General features: G+C 46.1%; 1 protein-coding gene across 1 annotated transcript; it reads left to right on the top strand.

The window, feature by feature from the left end:
- Positions 1 to 10,032: 10,032 nt before the first annotated feature.
- LOC4817588 (cytochrome b5 domain-containing protein 1) lies at positions 10,033 to 10,993 on the top strand. Its single transcript, XM_001356955.3, has 3 exons — positions 10,033 to 10,274; positions 10,342 to 10,707; positions 10,763 to 10,993. The coding sequence occupies exons 1-3, from the start codon at positions 10,128 to 10,130 to the stop codon at positions 10,895 to 10,897; spliced, it is 648 nt and encodes a 215-aa protein (XP_001356991.2). The 5' UTR covers positions 10,033 to 10,127; the 3' UTR covers positions 10,898 to 10,993.
- Positions 10,994 to 20,641: the final 9,648 nt, after the last annotated feature.

The raw sequence follows: 20,641 nt of genomic DNA, 5'->3' as shown, positions 1-20,641 counted from the left end.
GTGTGTATACTGTGGGTACTGTGTGTGTGCCTCGCGTTTCGATTTCGATTTCATTCACTTTTTGGCACACACCACATCATCGTCGGTCTGGCTGTTTCTGTTCGCCTGGTAGAGATGTCGGAACATTTCTTTGAAATGCCGAAATGAAAGGCAAAAAGCCGCCGTGCAAACGCTTTGATGATTTTCCGCATGCCGACACTTCCACCACCACTCGGTGCCACTGCTGCTGCCACTTCCTCCATAGCCAGACAGCCAGGCCAGCCAGCACAGCCAGCCAGCCAGCATTGACGATGACGACAAGGAACGGGAACGCTTTGATGACGCTCTTCTGACCGCTGGATGATGATGTTTGCTGGTGTTTGGCCATGGAAGGCATATCAATTTAGGGGAGTGGCATGCGTGACGCTTAACCGAACGAGATTATAGACTCGACGTCGACTCTTCTTCTCTGTTCCTGTTTTTGCCACTCAGGCGGCTGGGGCTGAGGCAGGGACTCTACTCTGGCAAAACCGCAGGCGCGGCACTCTCTTTGTTGTTCCAAGCGCTGGCTGATGGCTGCTGGCTGCTGGCTGGGCGTTGCCTAACAGTAACAGGAGCAGGAGCCGCAGCAGGAATAGCTTTCTGTTTTCTCTGGTGCATTCATATATCCATTAGAGGCATCAGCATCAGCACCGGCACCGGCACAGGCACCTCCTTGCGTAGCCTGGGGCATGCAGCATTCAGTAATTTGATTCTAAATGTTGGCTACACATAACAGCATTGTGGGAGGCCTTACCATTGACTCCTCAATAAGCTGGGGAGTAGGACAAGTGCTTTTTACGATTCATCAAAGCCTACCCAAAGGTGTGGTGGGGAAGAAATTGAAGAACTATAATATCGAAAATGTGCATAGTCGTCTGAACACGGTGATGGGGTGTTCAAAAATATAATTATATTTGTAGTGGTTTTTTTGTTAATATGATACAAATTGAATATGCAAAATAATTTCTGATTTTAATTATTAAAATCAGGAAAACCTCCCATTTTGAATATTTATTATTGTTCAAGTTGTGAAATGTTTTATCCTTGTTATCTTAGAATAAAGGTCTGTTAGCCTATTTGCTGATGTGTTAGGTTCATATTTATAAATATGAAATACATAACGTATTTAGATGTATGATACGCACTTTAAAAATGATTTTGGAGAAAGTTAAGCCCCATCTGCGTATTACCTCAACATTAGGCACATAGAGATCCTAGCTATTGATGCCAGTTACCCCGGTTTCTGCCCGGACTCCTTCATTTGGGAGCGATCCTCCGCTAGGGAAAATCTGTCCTGGACCATCGATGGACTTTATTTCGCTGATTCGGCTTACACTCTAGAGAGTTTTGTGCTGACTCCCTAAAAATATAATAATAACTCCCTTAAATAATTGACAGCACTGAAAAAGTCGTACAAAATTGAACATCTCTTCTTCAAATCAAAAATGGACCGCCAAAACCAGTTTCATGGCGGCCAGCTCGTGTCAGACATCGGTATATCGATAGAAATTTACTCAGAGTTGTAGCATATTTTTGGGAGTAAATGTAAAAATCAAGTGAAAAGCTTCGAAAAAGTCAGCGCGATTCGGCGTGCAGTGCTGGAAAACAAAAAGTAACAAGACAATTTCAAAACTTGCGCGCGTGAATCTGCCTGATCAATACCAATTCCACTTTGACGAGCAGCTCCAGCGGTGTTGACCGCCTATGTCTTCAAGGCTCAGGAAATTTTCCATATATGTATGCACACAATTGTCCCCACAGAATCCGTGTCGTGATAGGCGTCATATGAGTAGCCGAAAACTCGCGGGTGCTAAAAAATTAATTCTCAAAATTGAATAAATTACGCGAATTACGTAACAGGCGAACAGAAATGGCAGCAGAAACAGAAGCATTTTGTGGCAGCTGAGAAAACCGCTTAGGAAAACTCACTCGCTCGTTCTCACACACAGACACGTTCACCCCGGGAAATGCTTTTCCTCCAAAAAGTCAAAAGTATTAACAAGTACGTGAAAGAAGCAGCAAGCAGCAGCAGCAGCAGCCGGCGTGCCACTTGAGCAGATAAAGAGAGCAGAGCACTAGGGAAACACACAGGGAACAGGGTGAGAGAGGAGAGTGAGAGAGAGAGAGAGGTAGAGGTGGAGGGAAGGAGCCATAAAACATTTTTCATTGCCACATAAGGCGAGGGGTGGCTTCTTGAGGGGGTTGCAAATGGATGTCGCACTATCGGGAAATGTTCAGACGGAGAACCAGAAGGAGAGAGAGAAAGAGCCGGAGCAAGAGCCAGAGCCAGTAAGGGGGATGTGATGCCTGCCAGGCGACGGCGATGACGACAGCGGTGCTGTGGCGTGTGTGGAGAATCATCAAAGGTTACCGCTGCGGCTTTTCCGCCTTTGTGGCAAATCCTCAAAGGAATTTTCCGATATTTGTAGCAGGCGACCAGCATGCAGCAGCAGGAAAACTTGACCAAAGAAAAACCAAACTCACACATACTGTCGACCCCGCCACATCGAATTTTCCGACGTTTTCTTTTTTTTCGTGTGTTCGTTTTCGTTTTTGCGCTTGGGGAGAAAATTCGCTTTTCATATGTGGCTGCCACACACACACACAAGCAGACAGAGAGAGAGAGATAAACAGACACACACATACGTGAGTTATCGATGGGATGCTGTCGGAGCCGAGGCGGAGAGGCAGATGGAGACGGCGTGCCGTCTGACGTCGATCCATTTGGCGAGCGAGAGCTTTTCCCAGTGACGCCATGAGACCACTGCCCCCTGATATCGGGAATGGATGGGGGTCTGGTCCCAGGTATTAGATTAGGCAGCATTTTTACGAGCCGGCAAAAGCCTTCGGGCTGCTACCAAATTTGGCAGCCCATAAAAAATCTCATTAATGTGGCAAACAAAAAAGGCCTGACATAAACGCACAAATGCGCATAAACATTAAATTTTATGAAAAGAAAACATGCCAACACTAAATAATAAAAAAACAGCGAGACCCAAAGACACCCAAAGACACTCAGAAACACTTGGAGCCGCCATCCATCCGCATAAATTTAGCGAATCAATGAAATCGATTATCAGGCTTCATAATGATAGATTTTGAATTCGAATTGAAAGAGCTGTGTGAGTGGGTGAAGGAAGGCATCAATGGGAGAGGGAGCCGGCCGATGAGTGTGCAATATTGAGTGTAATGTGTTTATTTTATTGTGGCGTGTGGCTGGGGATTAGGTATTCCCCACTGTGTTGAGGAGTTGCAAGTAATATGGGAGGGGGAGTGTGGATAGGAGAGAGGGGGTCCGTTGGATATCATGCCTAATTGGTTGAAATGGCATCAATATCTATTGCTTAGTATATAGTAGATCCGACGATTCGGTTACTGTCAAATCAGAAAATTCGGTTAGTTTTCTCGCTCACTCTTTGTATGATTTTCTTGTATAGAGAATACTGAGGATTATATGGACTTATGCACGACTCTAATATACCATATTTTAAAATTTCAATAGTTTCATATAGCCTTAAAAGGTGTTCCATATTTTTATATTTATCGAGTGTAGCCCTTCTCCATGTTTTTCTGCATATCGTATAGTTTCGCGAACCTCATAGAGTGTATATGAACTTCGTCACAGCTCACTGAGCATTCGCCTTTTATTGGTGTTGCTATTGGCACACTGTTGTGGCATTTAGTGTGAGTTTATGCCAGTGTCAGCAGCTGGCCCACAACCATAACCCCATCTCTCATAACACCAGGCTGGCTATATTTGGCCCATCACGGCTGCCCGACCCATGCCCGTGCCAGGGGTGAGGGTTGAGAGGGTGAGGGTGAAGGAGAATCATCACAATCATTCCGCTCGCCGAACCATTTGGCGCGTGCTCAAACAGTGCCATCAAAGCACTCACAGTTGGCCAAATTCCGCTTTGTTTAGTCTGCGATGTGCTCTCCTCTCTCCCTTTTTTGCATCAAAACAAATGTTCGATTGAAACTTTTTCTTTGTTTGCACCAAACTCCATAGAGCCGGAGATGATATGTTGATGTTTTTTCCTTGTGGTCGCAGCAGACTGCGAGGCGTCGGAAATTTTCGCACGGAATGGCCCGGGAACGTGCTCAGAATCAGCCTTCAAATAATAAAAGTACTAGAAGTTGTATGGTAACATATGGATGGGAATGCATATCATATGGGTGTAGAGACGGGGTAGTCCATAATGAGATGACTTATTTTTGTAGATATGGTATTTTATGAGTGTAGAGTTTAGGAATAGGAAAAGGTTCTGACAAATTTTAATTCATTTTAAATAAAGCTCTGAGTGCAAAAGACAGTATTCCCTTCGTTTAGAATGCTCATGCGACAAAGAAAATCATCATATCATATCTGTCTCAACATTCCTCTCCCACAGAACTCTACCATGGAGTACAGTACTCAGAAGAGGGCCAGACAAGTGTTGTGGTTCACAAATTGGCACTTGTTTTAAGCACCCAAGAACATGGAAGAACAGCGCACATAAATTCAATAAATATCAATAAAAAATATTTAAACAGCACAAGCTCGAGCAACATCAAAAGCAGTTCGGCCGCCTCACAAAAGGGAGCCAGCCAGAGCAGAAAAGAGAACCAAATTCTGACTCCAACAGAGTCAGAGTCAGAACACGGCAACGGAGGCAGAGCCAGAGGGGCAGCAATAACGGTAATCATATTAACTAAGCGAGCGAAAAGTTTAATTGAATTGCCCAAATAAAGGGAGAGAGGAAGAACAACGGATGCGCTGAGATGATTATAAAATATGCCAACTGCTCGACGACAATGTGAAACGCCAAAAAGGAATTTTGCTTAATGGCAACAACAACCGCGAGAGCAACAGCGACAACAGCAACAATGCTGGCAATTAAGTGTCATGAATGGCAGGAAGTTTGGGGAGCTGGAGAGCTGCACCAGAGGCGACCTTGCAATGTCGCAACGTGAATGGAGAGACAGCAGAAGGAGGAGATGTGGAAGAAGTTGGGGCTGCCTGTTAACTTTGCCGCCATTTGTCTGCTGCCTGTTGTTCACTGGCAGCCGCTAACTGTTAACTGGGCCTGTGGCTGGGTCTGGGTCTGGGCTTGGCCGCCCCCAACTGCATTCCAACATGCCATGCGAAAGACCCGAGTCGTATCTAACTGCATGTTGCATGCCACTCCATGACAAAGTACCCCTCTATTGCCTCTGTGGCTGGGCTGTAAAATTATTGCTAATCATAATACAATTTGGAACCGTTTTTTGAGCCAGGCTAACACTGACATTTGCATTGGCCGCTGGAAGCGGTTGATTTTGTCTCCCTTTCCCTCTCCAAGGTGGCGACCGCTAATTGCTTGGCTCAAAGAGTGCCCAAAGAGAATGTTGAGATACGGTTTGATTAGGGTAGGGAATGCTGCCTGCAGAACAATGTATTCAATTAAACAGGAACTCTCTGGAAACTAAAGAAGTAATGTGAACAAATGAGGTTTAATCGAGGAGAACTTAATTGGCGTGAACAAGTACATGGAGATGATGTTTTTTACAACACAACATTTTGTTAATTTGAATGCATTTCAAGAAGATTTTCTTAAGCCAATAATATGAATTATTAGAGCTTATTACAAGATCCATAGAAGTACTATAGAAGCATCGGAAAGATACTTAACAATGAGGGAACCAACGGTTTTACGTTTATACGTTTTGAAAGGAGATCTATGGGAACATTGCCACCTTTCTGATAACAGATGTTCAAATGTAATTCTGCCATCTTGCTCCGAACTAACGTTTTTAAGCTATGATCCGCAGAAACCAAATACCGCTTTGTCCCATATGTTGGCAAATTCAAGCGTATCATTTATTTGCGCAGACGCATCGGTTGAAGCATATGTATAAGAATCACACAACAAAATGGGAACAGTTGTGTGTGATGAATCCCTCCCTTAGACGGAAACCAGAATCATGAACTCCCTCTAAAGCAACATGTACAGATCGTAGTCCTGTGCGCAGGCGCCGCCCTCTCCTGAGCTGGATAACAGTTGGCCAGACCTGATCAGGACCCCATTGTTGCTCTTGCTGATATTATCTGGCCTTCTAATGAATTACGGCACACTTTTCAATTAGATGCATGTTTATACAATAATTTTGATGATTCCAGGGAACGCATAGAGATGTGCCCCTACGACAGACAAAGGTCGTCACGTTCAATATGCCAGGAAAGACACAGGGGCGGGAGAGATCTGTCTGCGGGTGAGCGATGCCTGTGGACTCTGTCAGCTGTTGCCACTTCTGGTTTGGGCTGGGTGTTGACTATAATGCAGCCACCCTGTGGTCCCGGTAATTATTTAGTATATTCGTAGTGTGTTGTAGGCAAGGTGAAACGTTGTTGGAGGTATCCATAGAATGTGTCAGGCATACGGCATGATGAAAAGTCATTATGTGTTCAACAATACAGGGAATTACTTTTAGGTAACTATAATTGGATTGCCAAATGTAGTTAGATGATATTTTGGTACGATATATTACGGAGAACTCAGGAAATTCATATTATACATGCAACATACATACATGGAACTTTATCAGTTTATAATATAACCAAGGGACCTTTAAGTGAAGTTCCTTTTCCGAGTCTTTTCAGAAATGAATGATACTTTGGAATCCCTGTTTGCTGTATGGATTAATTTGTTTCCTCAATTTTAATCCACTCATAATACGAAGTACTTAAGTCTTAATATCCCCAGGGGGTAAAGTACACATGTACATACTTGGGAATGTGTTCAGATAATCGCATAACTTGTATTAGTTGGCGCCTGGCTTTGTCAATGTGTCAAGGCAATCTGACAGGCATCTCCGTTCGCGCTGTCCCACAATTGGACTTGGAATACCCGCACTAGTACTCGTACTCGTTTGCCTACGCACACGGCGACGGCGACTCGATTGAGATTGCAATTGCAATTGCCATTTGAATTAAGTATTGGAAAAGAGGGGGAAAAACAGAAACAGAAATTAAAAAAATACTCGTGTCTGCAGCTGCAGCAGTTTTTGTCGCACTTTTTCCGCTAAACTTGCAATTGTGAAAAAAAGTAAGCATAGTATTTTGTGGTCTGAGTTTTTTATTGTTTGGTGCAATATAATTGCAGCCTCTCTGGGGGACAATGACGGCGACGGAGACGACGATGATGCTGGCCCTCAAGTGCACACTTCCTGTCATTTACATTAACAAAGTATTTTCTGCTAGTTTTTTTTATTTTTATTTATTTTCATAACGCACTCAATGGGTTCTGAAAAGCCTGTGGCCATTGTTCGATTCGTAACGGGGCCTGGATCGGGGTCGGAGTCGGAGACCCTGGGGTCGGGGTCCCTGGCTGTTGGCTGCGACTGCGCGTGACGCACGTGGTTCGTGGCTCATCAGAGTGGTGCAGTGCGTAGGGGTTGCGATTGGAATCGGTTCCCTATGGCCCTTGTGGGGACCCTTGGGGTTGGTTGCTCGAGCCCGCAGCATTTGCAGTTTCCATTTCGAGTTTTATGTGCCTCGCCTGCATTGTTCCAGAGCCTCGCTTGTGCCTGCCACACGCACTCGGCTGTGCCCTGCCTCCTTGACCCAAAACCCAAGACACATTAGACCCATTACCAGCAGCGGAGGCAGCCACAACAGCAGCTGCAGCTCCTTGGCCGGAGATCAAGACGGGGCAGGCGGACAGGACGGGCGTGTCAAATGAACAACCGGCTGTTGCCATTCCTCTAAATCAAAACGAGCCGGCGAGCAAACAAATTAAGAATGGGAAACTCAACCTCATTGTTGGACAGGAAAATGGGAAAACTCGTCCTCATTGTTCTGTGGTCTTTCTTCGCCCTTTCACATCGACATATGTGCAGCTTCACAGTTGACTTGGAGGCAATTAGCAGGACTCGCACTCGCACCCTTGCTGGCCACCGCTGCCACACCACTTTTCACTTTCTGGCCACCGCCCATGCAAATAGGCCTGAGTGGCTGTTGATCACAGTCCAACCCACACCAGCAGCACCACCGACTAGTGAGTGACTCCTTTCATCCACTGGTTCGCCACCACATTTGCAGCTGGCATTCGTGTTGTAGTCGTCGTCGTTCTCGTTGTCGTTGTCCTTGTCATTGTCAGGGTCTAGCTGTTTTTACTTTTTTGTATCCTTTCTTTTGTGGATAACATTTGTCAACAATTTGCTTTTCGGCTTCGTACCTTTTTCAAGGGGTATGCCAGTATGTAACAGGGATATATTGCCGAATGTACAGTTTGTCATAAATTTAGAAGGAGTAGATAAAGATCCAGGGTATATCGGGATCTTGTGCCCCTGCTGCACCCATTTCAAAATGTTGCACCTCTATAACCTTTTACAGGTCATCAAGCAATTCGGTGCTTTGCCTCTTTCTCATCTGGCACAATTTTGTCTGGTTTTCGGACTGTTGCGTGATTAATTGCCATATTTTGTGGCATTTGAGGCCCTGCTGTTGCCACCGCTTTGTGTTTGGCATTGCCAAAAAGGATGCAGCTTTCCTTGGGGCAAGGCCAAGCTGCAAATGGGCCAGCCCATATAATTGCCGTCTGCGGCTATCCACCAACAGCTGCTGCAATCACGCAGCCTGCTCTCCCGACAGCCTGTGGCGATATTAAAATCCACTTAGAGAGGCGCGTGGCGCCGTCAGACAAACCAATTAAAGTAAACATTGAGTATCTGTAAATCCTTTTAGCACTAAATCTATATGCGCTATAATTGCAATATGAGATGCCACTCGAGCCTCCGGATGGCCACCCTTCCGCTTTCCACACAGTATCCTTTCCTAGGGTGCTACCCCTTCCTTGCCACCTATATATATTGTTTAGTCATGTTTTGTGTACACTCGCAGTTGCCATGGCAAATCCCTGGGCTCCTGTGTCTGCGCATGCGCAACGGAACGCGGCAGCTGTGTGCTGCTGACCTGCCCCCGCCGGGCCAGGGCCAGAGCCAGGCCAGGTCGCTGACTTTGTAATCCTGCGGAAGTTGATTTTATCACGTGGGTCCATTAGTTACCTTTGGTACCACAAGGCAGCGGCGCATAGTTCAAAGTTCAGTCTGGAAACTGAAACCATTCGATAGGATGGAAAGGGGCTATAAGTTTTTCCGGCTAAGAGCTGTGGTACAGAAAGTGGTCATCAAGAAGAGGTAGAGCCTTCTGTTGAGTACCTTAATATTTTAATGTGGAAATTCAAAGCCGACAAACCATTTACCCCCACTCATTGTACACTATTTGTGTTGCTCCGAAGGATGTCATTTGGAAGCATCAATTTAATGTGCGAATGTACTGCAGAAACAGTTTTGAATCTAGATCAGTGCCGATGAGCAAGACATTTAATGATTCGGATGGTGTGTCAATTTCTGGTAGATGCACTTTTCCATTATTTCTCCATAGCACCAATCAACATTCGGATGAGCGGAATATTCGATATCTGACTTGTACGAATGCGAGACAATGGTTTCTGGCTCCAGCAGGGCACTTAGGTCTAAGACTTTTAGTCCATTGAATAGCTGAAGCTCCATGATCTTGGGAACAAGCTGGAGGGAAATATTTCAAAGTGCGGTGCACTTCCAATGGTCGCTGACAGAGCTCCCATCAATAAGAATGTCTGTGGAGTGGAGTGAGTGTCTGTAACCTCCGGAGGTTAGACCAAAAATGCCATCAGTCATTAATCTAATTTTTCTATTTATGGCGAGCGATTGATGGGCAACCACGGCAGAGGGCAAACGGGAACCGCCGGCCGGCGACGACTTGACAATTGGCGGCTAATTATGCAATGGCATCCCGAAAACCAGATGCCTCTCTAATGAAACGGAGAATTCTCGTACTTGGACCGCTGCAGCGGCTGCAGCTAAAATTAATTGGCCTGCCCGACAGCCCGACAGCCCAACAGCCGCCATGATGCATTCGAGGCGATAAGACCCGCTCCCGAGACCATTTTCCATTGGAAGCGATGCCATCTCTCCCCTCCCCAGTTGGCAACGTTAGAACACTCAGAATTAATGGGCCGAGTCAAGAGGCGACAGTTTTTTCAGTCAAATCAAATTACATTACATTCGCATTCGGCTTTGTTGCTACTCGTATGTAAATCTGTGAAATGGAACAACCAATTAATAAAATGCGATACTATCTGAAGGATGAGACTGTGCTGCATAACAAGAAGGACGACTGCTGGATCATTATACACAATAACGTCTATGATTTGACGCCCATGATACGGGATCGCTTGGATCACTGGAATACCGTAGGTCTTAACAGAAAAATCTCTAAATTCTTTGCTCTATTCCCATCTTCTATCGAATCTTCTGCAGAACATGGATTACTTGGTAGCTCATGCGGGCAAGGATCTAACACATTTCTTCCATGAGAATGGGGAGCCCCGCACGGAGATCTCGGTTAGGACTGGCAGACCGCGTGTCCTCTTTCCACCTATCCTGGAGGTGGCTATCAGTGAGTTTGCCAAGACCAATGGCGCAATGTGGAGTCAGGATCCCTTCTATCACATTGGGAGACTCACACGACGTGCACGCCTTATTCGAATCATCAATGCCCTGACGGCCCAGACCCTGTTCATGACCGTGTGCGATGAAGACACTATCTACGACATCCAACAGAAGTACAAGCAGCACTACAATCACCATGCGGGCAGCTACGAGTGGCGCAAGTTCTCCAATGGAGTAAGTTTATCTCTGTTCTCCAGAGACACCCCTTCTTGAATGATCTCTCCCGCAGGGAAAGGCCTGCGGCCAGCTCGACCTGAACGGCACCTTGGACGAGAACGGTCTGATAGATGAGGAGGACTGCGATGTGGAGCTACCGCCCCCCTCCATTTGGCTCTACTACACAGATGATATAACCATTGCTTGAGTTCGAGTGGTGTCAAAAGTTTACAGGTTTTGGGTTCAGTTTATTGGAAATTCGTTGTGCTGCAGCCAAGTAAAGCTCATTTCAGGCTAGACTGCAGTTAGAGTTGGAGTTGGTCCAACCATTTATATAAATTTTAAACAAATTTCAACAAATGTCATGGTCGACAGAAGAGGGTAATAGGTCTAAAAGTGCAGCGGAGTTCCATAGGGTCGGGTCGGATCTATCTCTGGCTCTGAATATTTACGTGCATTATTGCTCCTGGGTGCTGCTCTTGGACTTGAATTGGCTCTTGGACCGGGTTCTGGTCTGGCTCTTGAACGGACTCTAAATTATGCGGGCTGGTGGAGCTGGAGCTGTGAACTCGTGTATGACGATCGGGGTGGTGTCTGTAGGTACACCGCCTGCAGCTGCCCAGTTGGCACGCGTTGCAGCTACCACTGCCACTGCCACTGCCACTGCCCCGGCCAAAAGGGGGAGTGGAGTGTCGTGCTTACTGAACTGTGAACTGTTTTTCCAGTCCTATCCATATACCAGTACCAGTACCAGTATACCGCATTAGCCCTGGCTAGAGTTATGGCTTATGGTTCTTGGAAGCTCTCCTCCTAGCCACTGGAGACGCCCACTTGTGTTGGATCTGTCTTGGGGCTTGTGGTTTGGGCTTGGGCTTGGGGTTCTTTATTCTGCCTCCTTCTCTTGTGCGCATAAATAATTAATTTCAGACTCATTTTGCTTAATAATTTTTTTGTTTAGTTGTTTAATTGCAAACCAGTTCTCTCGGCCTGGGTTGAGGTTGAAGTCGGGCCATAAATGGTCGTCAGTGCGGCTGTGTTCTTAATTTACATTGAGCAAGCGACGTGTGACAAAGAGGCCAAGATACTAGGCACTGGAGCAATCGAGGTATGTTGTGAATTATTTTAGCCGCGATGTGTGTAGGATTTTTGACAAGCCGCTGGGTTTGGCACCCGAAGGTTGCGGATATATCAATCCGCAGATCCGCAGATACTTTCCCATGCTACAAGTCAACAAAAACAGAGGCGCAGAGGCCAAAAGGAAACAGCCAAAGAGCAAAGGGAATCAATAGCCAAAGCCAAGCCAACCTGAGCTAAGACATGCACAATCTTGTGAAATACTGTTCTCTCATACCTGTTTCTGAATCTGTGGTACCTGGCACCACCTGACAGAGAGCGGGCACGATGACTCATCTGCGAACGAACACGTTTGTGCATGTCGAACCATGGGAACAGGAGCAACGCAACTCCATCCAGTATCCAGTACCCAGTACACATATCGAACATTGGTAACCTGTCCTGTTGTCTGTCTGGGCATCAAGGTACGGGGGAGCATCATTGTTAATGGTGGGTGTGGCATAGGGGGAGCACTGCCCAGGGCTGCTCTATGGAACTGCGTTTGTCGTTTGGCCAAACCCGTTTTTGGCATGCCTCCGCGCCAGTTCGTTGCCTAAGTCTTTTGTTTGAAGCGCCACAGAGTTCAATGCGCCGCCTGGGCGTATAAGTAAGCGAAATGCATTTGCGTATTAAGTATTCATTTGTGGACAGTGGTAGCTGCCAAGATAGGGAGCAGGTGTTACCAGTAGGAATAGAGTAAATGATGCTATTATCTTATGTCATTTGTTTGCAACTTACAGCTTAGTTGATGAAACTCAAATATCTGAACGTAAAATCTTCCTGCTGAATCGCATTTTCAAAGTTTGTCATGCCACGGCCCCGACCTGGCTTCCAAGTACATGCCACTGGCTGACAATTATTCTAAAAGAGACCAACAACGGCGACATCTGCCCTGACAATGGCACTGACACTGACAAAGACAAGATCCAGTGCGCTTTTCACGGCATTCCTTAGGATCAACCAACATCAGCGCGGATCGACAGCACCCACAACCACAGCAGAAGTACGAATGTATGGAAGATGTAACCCACTTCAGATGTGACTGTGACCCATTCCCACAGTCCTCTACCTCCAACAAACAGCCATGCGTAGTCGTCAAGGCAGCTAAATCTGAATTCTATGCCGGTCGCATTCTTTCTTTCTTTCATTTGTTCCTCTTTCCCAAGGCATTTTCCAGGCGGAAGTGGAGGCTCTCTGGTATGCGAGCAATCTTCGTCGTCGGCGTTTTCGTCTAAGCCCCCGATCCCGCTCCCCCAGCGATTTCCCAGCTAAGCGAGCTAATTTAGTGCTTAGCTCGAAATAAACTGTTCGCTTGGCGGTTATTTTCTCAGGTTGTTCCTGCTCGTGTTGTTGATTGTGTGTGGCTGTGTTTGTGTCTGAATCCGCTTTGGGGGCAGAGGAATTTATGCAGATTAGCAGTAGAAATAGAAAGCCGAACGAGCGGAATAGTCGAAATGTTGTGTGCCATGAAGGTCAGCCACACCCAAAAGGAAGTACCACCATTCCAGCAGCCCCAAAATAGCCATCCTATACGTACTAGTAGATACATCCGTTATGGCAATCAGTGTCATTTTCAATTTCTTTTACTGTTTTAATGTAGAGAACTCTACTGGGCCTCCGTCTCCGCCTCCTGCTCCGCACCTCTTCAAACGATTCTGTTGGGGCGTTGGTTTCGACTTCCCCCATTGGACCTTTGCATTTGGCATACAAAGCATTGACCGCTGCCGCTGCCGCTGCCTGCCTGCCTGCATTTGGCACTTGGAATTCCACACCAGCTACAACAAATTAAATAATAAATACGAAGGAAAAAAGAGTATGCGACAATAAATAGCGGAACCAAATTAGGAAGTGGCCACGCCACGCCACGCCACACCACACCACACACCACAAAGTCCCCAACTCCATATTCGGGTGACCACCGTACAGGACAGCAGCAACCGCAGCAGCAGTCAAGTGGGTCTTTGTACGGTCGGGGAGCATAGACTGTCATTGGCATACTAAATATGATGGAAGTGATTGATTCGGTGGCTTCTGGGCTGTGGCTCTGTGGCAGTTTGGTTAGAATTGGGATTATACTATAGCATTGGCCAGCGGCTCTTTCGAGTTGCAAATAAATTATAAATAGCCACTTAGAACAAATAGTTACGCTTTAGACGATGTATAGAAGATATACTTTCAAAGGGAATTTACTCCAGGAATATATCCTGTAAAAATTATGCAATCAGTATATTTCTAAAGCTGGTTGGTTCGAACAAGTCACAAAGAGATTTCACTACATATAGCCAAAATGACTTATAATATCTTTTTGCTGATTAGGTTCATCTTCTCCGAGGGTATTCCCTTTAATAAAATTCACATTCGAGAACCGAAAGCAAAGAAAAAGTGTTAAAATTAAGTTCCTCCAATCTGGAACTTCCCTCAATATAAGTTTACATATACCCGAATGCCTCCTTCGAGTTCTTTCAAATTGATATGCAACTTTTGCACCTCTTGAGCTTGGTGAGTATTCATAAATTATTCAAAGCTTAACTGCTTCCGTTTTGGACGAGTGTCTGTCGGTCTGTCTGTGGCACTGTCATTTCTTCGATGTGGATGTTGCCTGTGCCCCGCCCCTGTCTGGTACTCGTATTCTCTGGCAGATTGACAAGGTTCGACTTGGCCTGCGACTGAGAATGGGAGTGGGGATTGGGTCTTCGAGGGGGTCGGGGTCAGCGGGAGGACGCTGCACTTTCTTGTGGTTGGATCGGCTCGCAGCTGTTTGTATAAATATCCATTGGCAATAACAATTTCGAATGGCTGCCAACAACGAGTTTATTTTACATTTTATTGTATAATTTTCGGATGTGGTTTTCGAAGAGAAAGAAGCAAAGACAGAGGCAGAGGCAAAGGCAAAGACGTGGCATGGTCGCTGTTCTGTTCTGTTCAGTTCTGTAGAATAAATTAACGCGTGCAACTAAATAAAAATAAATATATTTTTATATACATTGGGGTATGGTCTCCGGGGCAGAGTTCTGGTTCTGGCTGAGTGCCCTCAAGGTATGTCGCAAACGGAGCTGGACTTGGATGAAAATGGATGTGGGGGGGAAAATAGAGGTGGAGACGGAGACAATGGGGCGGTTTTGGTTCGCAGCGTTTCGGAGGCCAACATTCTATGCAAATTTAATGACAGCCAAACCGTCACTCAGCAAAAGGGTTAAGGTTCGGCTGGGCCCGGGCTTCGCCTCAATTTATGGATATTAACACAATATTTGTTGTCGCCTGTCGCTTCTTGGTTAATTACCAGACGAGCCGGGCCCTTTACTGGGAATCCCTTTGCCCCCGTGCAATCAAATGTTTCCCATGCAAATCGCCTGCCAGAAATCAATTAAAAGCACACGTGACATTCAAGTTCCCACATTTGTATCCTTCCATCCATTCCTGCCCCGATTGTCATTCGGCTTTTCCTCTGGGGCTCTGTTTTTTGAGTTGACCAAATACTTCCTGTGTCCCGTGTCCTGTGGCCTGTGCCCTGTGTCGAGGGAGTTTCCTCACCCGTTCGCTGGCCTTGTGCATCCTGCAGAGCGTGGGAGCGGCTCTAGCGGCTGGCAATAATTTCCATAGACCTAAGTTCTATTGATTTATGCCCTCGCTTCTGCGGGTTTCAATTGATTTTTTAAGTGGCTCTGCGGATTATCAAATTGTGATCTGAATTTTGAGTCGTTTTTTTGGTACAGGGGGAGGGTTTTGCTGTGGGTTTGCCAAATTGAATTGTTTACTTGGGCTTAGGGGAAGTGTACTCGTCCATTAAATGGGATTTGATTTATGCCAGACAAGTGTCTGGGTGGCTGGGAGAGGGGCTTACAGATTCTAACAATTTATGAGTGTGGAGAGGGCCTGAGAAGGGTTAGAACTGTGTGAAATGAGGGTTGGTCTGATGATCTGTCTTTCGATTCTTTCTCCTCCCCACTGACCACAGTTAAAGTCTTTAGCTCGAAATGGAAAGGAAACCATCATCATTCTCATCCATACAGGTCTCAATCTGGTGTATACATTCACTTATTTGGATGGTAGACTCGTGTAACTCGTTTGGCCAACATAAACTGAAACAACAACGACAACTTCACTTTCTAACAATGATTAGTTGGCAATCTTCTCTTTTCTTTTCCTCAGTTTCTTCTATAGAGTTTTTCCCCACCGAGGAGTAATGAGCGCTTTTTCAAGTTGATAATTACGATGAAACAGCAGAAACAGAGCCAAAAGCAGACAGACTCAGACTGAGACTGAGACTGAAACCCATATGGAATAAGAAAACCGAAGCTAAATCAGAGGAGGAAACAAACAGAAGCTGAACAGGGAGGAGAACCACAAACAGAAGCTAAATCGGAGGGAGAATCATGGCCAAGACAACTACACCTCATTTGGTTAGCCCTAAAGGGTCCGGCATGGCCTGGCCAACATGATTTGTCTTTCTTAGTCCATTCCTTTGAGAGGAGGGGTGCAGAGGCTTAGGTAAAATATTTGTTTGTACATGAAAATACCAGTAGCCGATTTCATGTGCGTTTAATTCAATTATGTATAGACCTGGGTGGAGTGTGAGTGTGATATTCTGAGAGCAGCGTGGGAACAGCTGGGACTTATGTAACTCATTTGGGCTCCATTGTAAGGTGTCCATCAAATTCCCATAGACTTATTAAATACAATGAGCTGGTTGTAATTTCTAAGCTGATTTCGAAGACAAACCCTTTTGCAAATCAATCAAAGGCGCATCGCCCTGACAATCCAATTACGAATGCAAATGTTGGAAACAGTGTTCCCAGAACAATTCGCAGAAGAACCCGAGCACCAGGCGCTGTTCTTCTGTGAATAGGGGAACCCTTGTGGATGTTCAGGAGAGAGAGAGAGGAGGATATACATTTAAACTCGAAGCTGTAACACTTTCCTTCAATTAAATAAAAACTTTCAAGCCTCACCCGCATGCAAATACATTCAAATTTTAAAGAAATTTTGAATAAATCAAATGGAATTATAGACATCAAGCCAGCAATTAAATGATGTTACACTTTCATAATTAAGTGGAATTGCCTTTTAATTAGTAATTATTCTCGCATTTATGGGGGCACGCTTTTATGGTTTACGGACAGATTGACAGAGGATCAACCCCATTCATGGCGGGAAAACTTAATCTTCCTGTGTGTTCCATGAGGATCAACATCAACCCCATGAGGGGCACTTGGAACTCCAACTCCAGCATTAAGGCCCGGTATGAGGCCCGCACTTGGTCGCACCACACCACACTCTTGCTTTCATGTCAACCAGCCATTATAATTATCGCGACGAGCCTGCTCTGCTCTGCTCTGCTCTCCATCGCTCTCTCTCCACCGCCACCTCTGTCTTTTGGAGCATTTTCCAGAGCTCTTTTCATTACATTTAATGCCACAAAGGAATTTGAAAAGCATAACAGCAACAAAGGAATACTCGAACGAGCACTGACGTCGCACTGGTCGGCCAAGTAGAACCCATGGATGGAATGGCTGGCAATGTGGCTGCTGGTGCTGGTGCTGGTGTAGGGGGATGGTGCAGGGGGTTGGTGCCGGGGGATGGAGCTGTGGACGCGCTCGGTTGAGTTTCATGGATCAGTTGGGGCGGGCTCGGCCTCGGCTTTGGCTCCAGAGAGCAGCTCCAAAGTTGTGGCATGTTCTGTTTTTCTCGTTGCTGCTTTTGTTGTTGTTGTTGATGTTGTTATTGTTATTGTTGGAGTCATTACCGGCATGACAAGCACAAAAATGCGTTGTTCGTGCGCAGACGGAGCCACAGGCCGCAAAAAGAAAATAAAGTTGCATTTAACTAGTTGGGGAATAGGGCTAGGTCCAGTCTGCTAGTTGCTCTAACTATGCAAGCACACACTCGTCCATGCACATATCGATTAATAGACTGAACTCGCTTGAACCCAGTGCCGGACAACACGTGTCGCAGTCTGGAATGGGACCTGGACAGGCCGAGCTGATTTCCATATCTATCTCTATCTCTATCTGTCGGATGCACTTGGCTGGCTCAAACTGAAGACACTCGTACTTGTGATAAAGAAGAATAAGTCTGCATTCAGCCAGGCGTGTCCCTATAAGACCAGAGACAGATGTACAACCAAATGAGCTACTAATTTGGAACGACGAATAAAGTTCGGAGGAAGATACTCGTACTAATGGATGCAGCCAACAGATTCTAATTTTAATTTAACCCAAATTATAACTTCTAGAAACGGTTGAATTGTTATCTTGAAGAACAGATTGAGGTGGCTGAAATCTGGTAATTTCTCTCTTCAGCAAATCCGAGTATATCCACATAATTTGCCTAGAAAATAAACATCTTTCCAGGTCATCTGAATCGGCATGAAAGTAAATTCTTAAAGCTTATGATTCTCTTCAATCTTCAAGGCAGCTATGGTTATGGCCCGACAATAACCTGAAATCTAAGCCAAACTATATTTGGCAATAGCCAACATCAGCTCAGCGGCCGCACCTCGTCCCAGTTGAGTAGTCAGGTTTCCACTGCCGAAATCGAAATCGAAATCGAAATCTCCAGCGATTGTTGCCGGGCGAGTGAGCAGCTCCAATCTCCTCCAATCTCTATCGAGTGGCACACGAGTATAAAGTTTAATATTTTGGAATCTGGCTGGATAGCTGTTATGATTATGATACGAGTAGCAGTGGATCAGTCGTACCTTAAGGCATTTATGAAAAAATGCACAAAATGTTTCAGACTTCCGTTTGGGTAAGTCATCCTGGGGACTGGATCGTGTTTCAGGGCATCCAGTTTTCGGAGGCAGTCCCATTCTGAGGCTGGACAACCGCAAAGTGGAAACGGAAGTGTCGCGCCGCCGTGTAGACACTGGATACTGGACATAATGGAGCCGACAGGTACTCGCATAAGATAAGATGCCATCTATTCGCAATGACCTTTAGGACTCGCTTGGCACAGAAACAGAAACCAAAGCAATGCGGCACTAGCCTCAACTTCAGCCACAGAATGCAGTGCAGCCACTGCAACCTGTTCCAGTGCCACTTTTTGTGACCACTTTGAAGCTAAGTTGGATCTAGTCAACTCCAAGCGGGCATGGTGATCATTTAGCAGCAAAAAGGTAGCTATGAATGGTAAATGGCAGTCCAGTCGGTGCGGGCCGCTGAAATTACATGTCCAGCAGCATGAAAACGCCGCCAGCTGCCAGTTGTGCCACTCGATGGGGCGAGCGGGCAGTGGGCAGTGAGCAGTGAGCAGTGGGGAGAGGAGAGAGAGTCTGCAGAAGCCCTCGTCACGTATTGGGAGGTAACATACATGGGCATACTTAAGGGGCAGTAATGTGGTTTATCATCAGCAGTCACTGAGTACCGGACCAGCACGATACGGTCATGTTATGACAAGGATGAGAAACCGAGAAGGCTCGAGCCCAACTGGTTGAATAACCCCCCACACACATGGATCTCCAGTGATGCGCAATTGGTCGGGCGGAGTCGACGGAGAAATGGTTTTTGAATGGCACTTGCCGAATATCTATTTCAAAGCAATAAGCCTACTGTAATGTGGTTGAAAGTTATACACGAGATACGAAGTTAAGCGTCTTCAAACGACTATAATCCTGTAATCAAAAATTGTTCAGATTTTGTAAGACCCTTTTCTCCAACTCAATGTCAAGCACATCCTCCACATGTGGCTGTCCTGAGCATATCTTGAACCTCAATACCGCCAGATCTCTACGCATCTTTTCTCAGCTCTTTTTCTGCAGTTCAGTTCAGTTCAGTTAAGGGCAGATCATTAAGACGCCAGACCAAAGAGAGAGGGAGAGAGCACATCCGTAGAAGGACATCTGATCGCTTTTTGTCGTGGCATTACACAACCGCAACAGAAACAGAAACAGATCCGGGGAGGAGTGGCAAGTGGCAAGTGGCAAGGGGCAGAGCAAAAGATGAAAGTGCAGAAGAGACGATGGTTGGGTCCCCAAGCCGAAAGTTGTTGCCATTTCTGGTTGCTAGTTGTTGGTTGCTGGTTGCGTTGCTCGTTGCCTCTTCTTGTGGCTTCCTGCAGCTTACGACGTGTGACGACATGTAGAACTAATTGTCGTCCACTCTTCGTTGGCAAGCTGTTGGGTAGGGGGACTCAGGCTTTGGGGGGACAGGGTACTGAAACCGGGACCGAGTCTGGCTCTGGCTCTGGCTCTGGCTCCGTCGCTGTCTCTGGCAGCAATTGGCTGCACTGTTCGCCTTGTGACAGGCATAAATCAGTTTTGTTTTAGTAATCGGCGCAGCAAGAAGTCACTCAAAGTCGCCGCATGCAGCCCAACACCTGCCGCCACGCCACAGATATTGGTATCGGCGGTATCCGTATAGCTAATGTACGGATTCTGAGTTCTGATCTTGAAATTTTCGCGTGTGTTGCGTCATAATTGAAAACGATCGTCGCGACACCTTAAATGGTCTCCCTAGTGACAATCCCCATCAGTTTTTTGGCGGGGACGAGTTGGAAACGAGTTAATTAGTCGTGTGCTCCGGGGACTACTTGATTTTGTTTGATTTATGTTAGAGTGCTGGCTTGTCTGCCATTCCCTGGCCAAAAAAGGCGCAGCAGCAGAAGCAAGAGCAGGCTTGGACCGAAAAAATTAGCAACATTTAGTTAATGCACATAAATAAGATACGATACCGAGACGTGAACCAAGATTCGGCATTCGGTATTCGAATTGTGTGTGCGAGCTGCGAGACACCAAATTGGGCAAGTCGTTCGTGTGCCGTGGCGCTCTCCGTGTGGGCAGATTTCCAACAAAAGGAAAATAAATGACGAGTTTAAATAACACTAACAATCGGCATCGGTAGAG

The sequence above is a fragment of the Drosophila pseudoobscura genome, chromosome 4, assembly GCF_009870125.1.
Source record: "Drosophila pseudoobscura strain MV-25-SWS-2005 chromosome 4, UCI_Dpse_MV25, whole genome shotgun sequence".
NCBI classification, from domain to species: domain Eukaryota; kingdom Metazoa; phylum Arthropoda; class Insecta; order Diptera; family Drosophilidae; genus Drosophila; species Drosophila pseudoobscura.
This window is presented reverse-complemented; position numbering and strand designations above follow the sequence as displayed.

What these genes read in the sequence shown, in the direction of transcription:
- LOC4817588 (XM_001356955.3), top strand. Translation starts at nt 10,128, where the DNA reads ATGGAACAACCAATTAATAAAATGCGATACTATCTGAAGGATGAGACT. An exon ending in GCTTGGATCACTGGAATACC is followed by an intron (nt 10,275 to 10,341) that starts GTAGGTCTTAAC and finishes AATCTTCTGCAG; the next exon opens with AACATGGATTACTTGGTAGC. An exon ending in GGCGCAAGTTCTCCAATGGA is followed by an intron (nt 10,708 to 10,762) that starts GTAAGTTTATCT and finishes TCTCTCCCGCAG; the next exon opens with GGAAAGGCCTGCGGCCAGCT.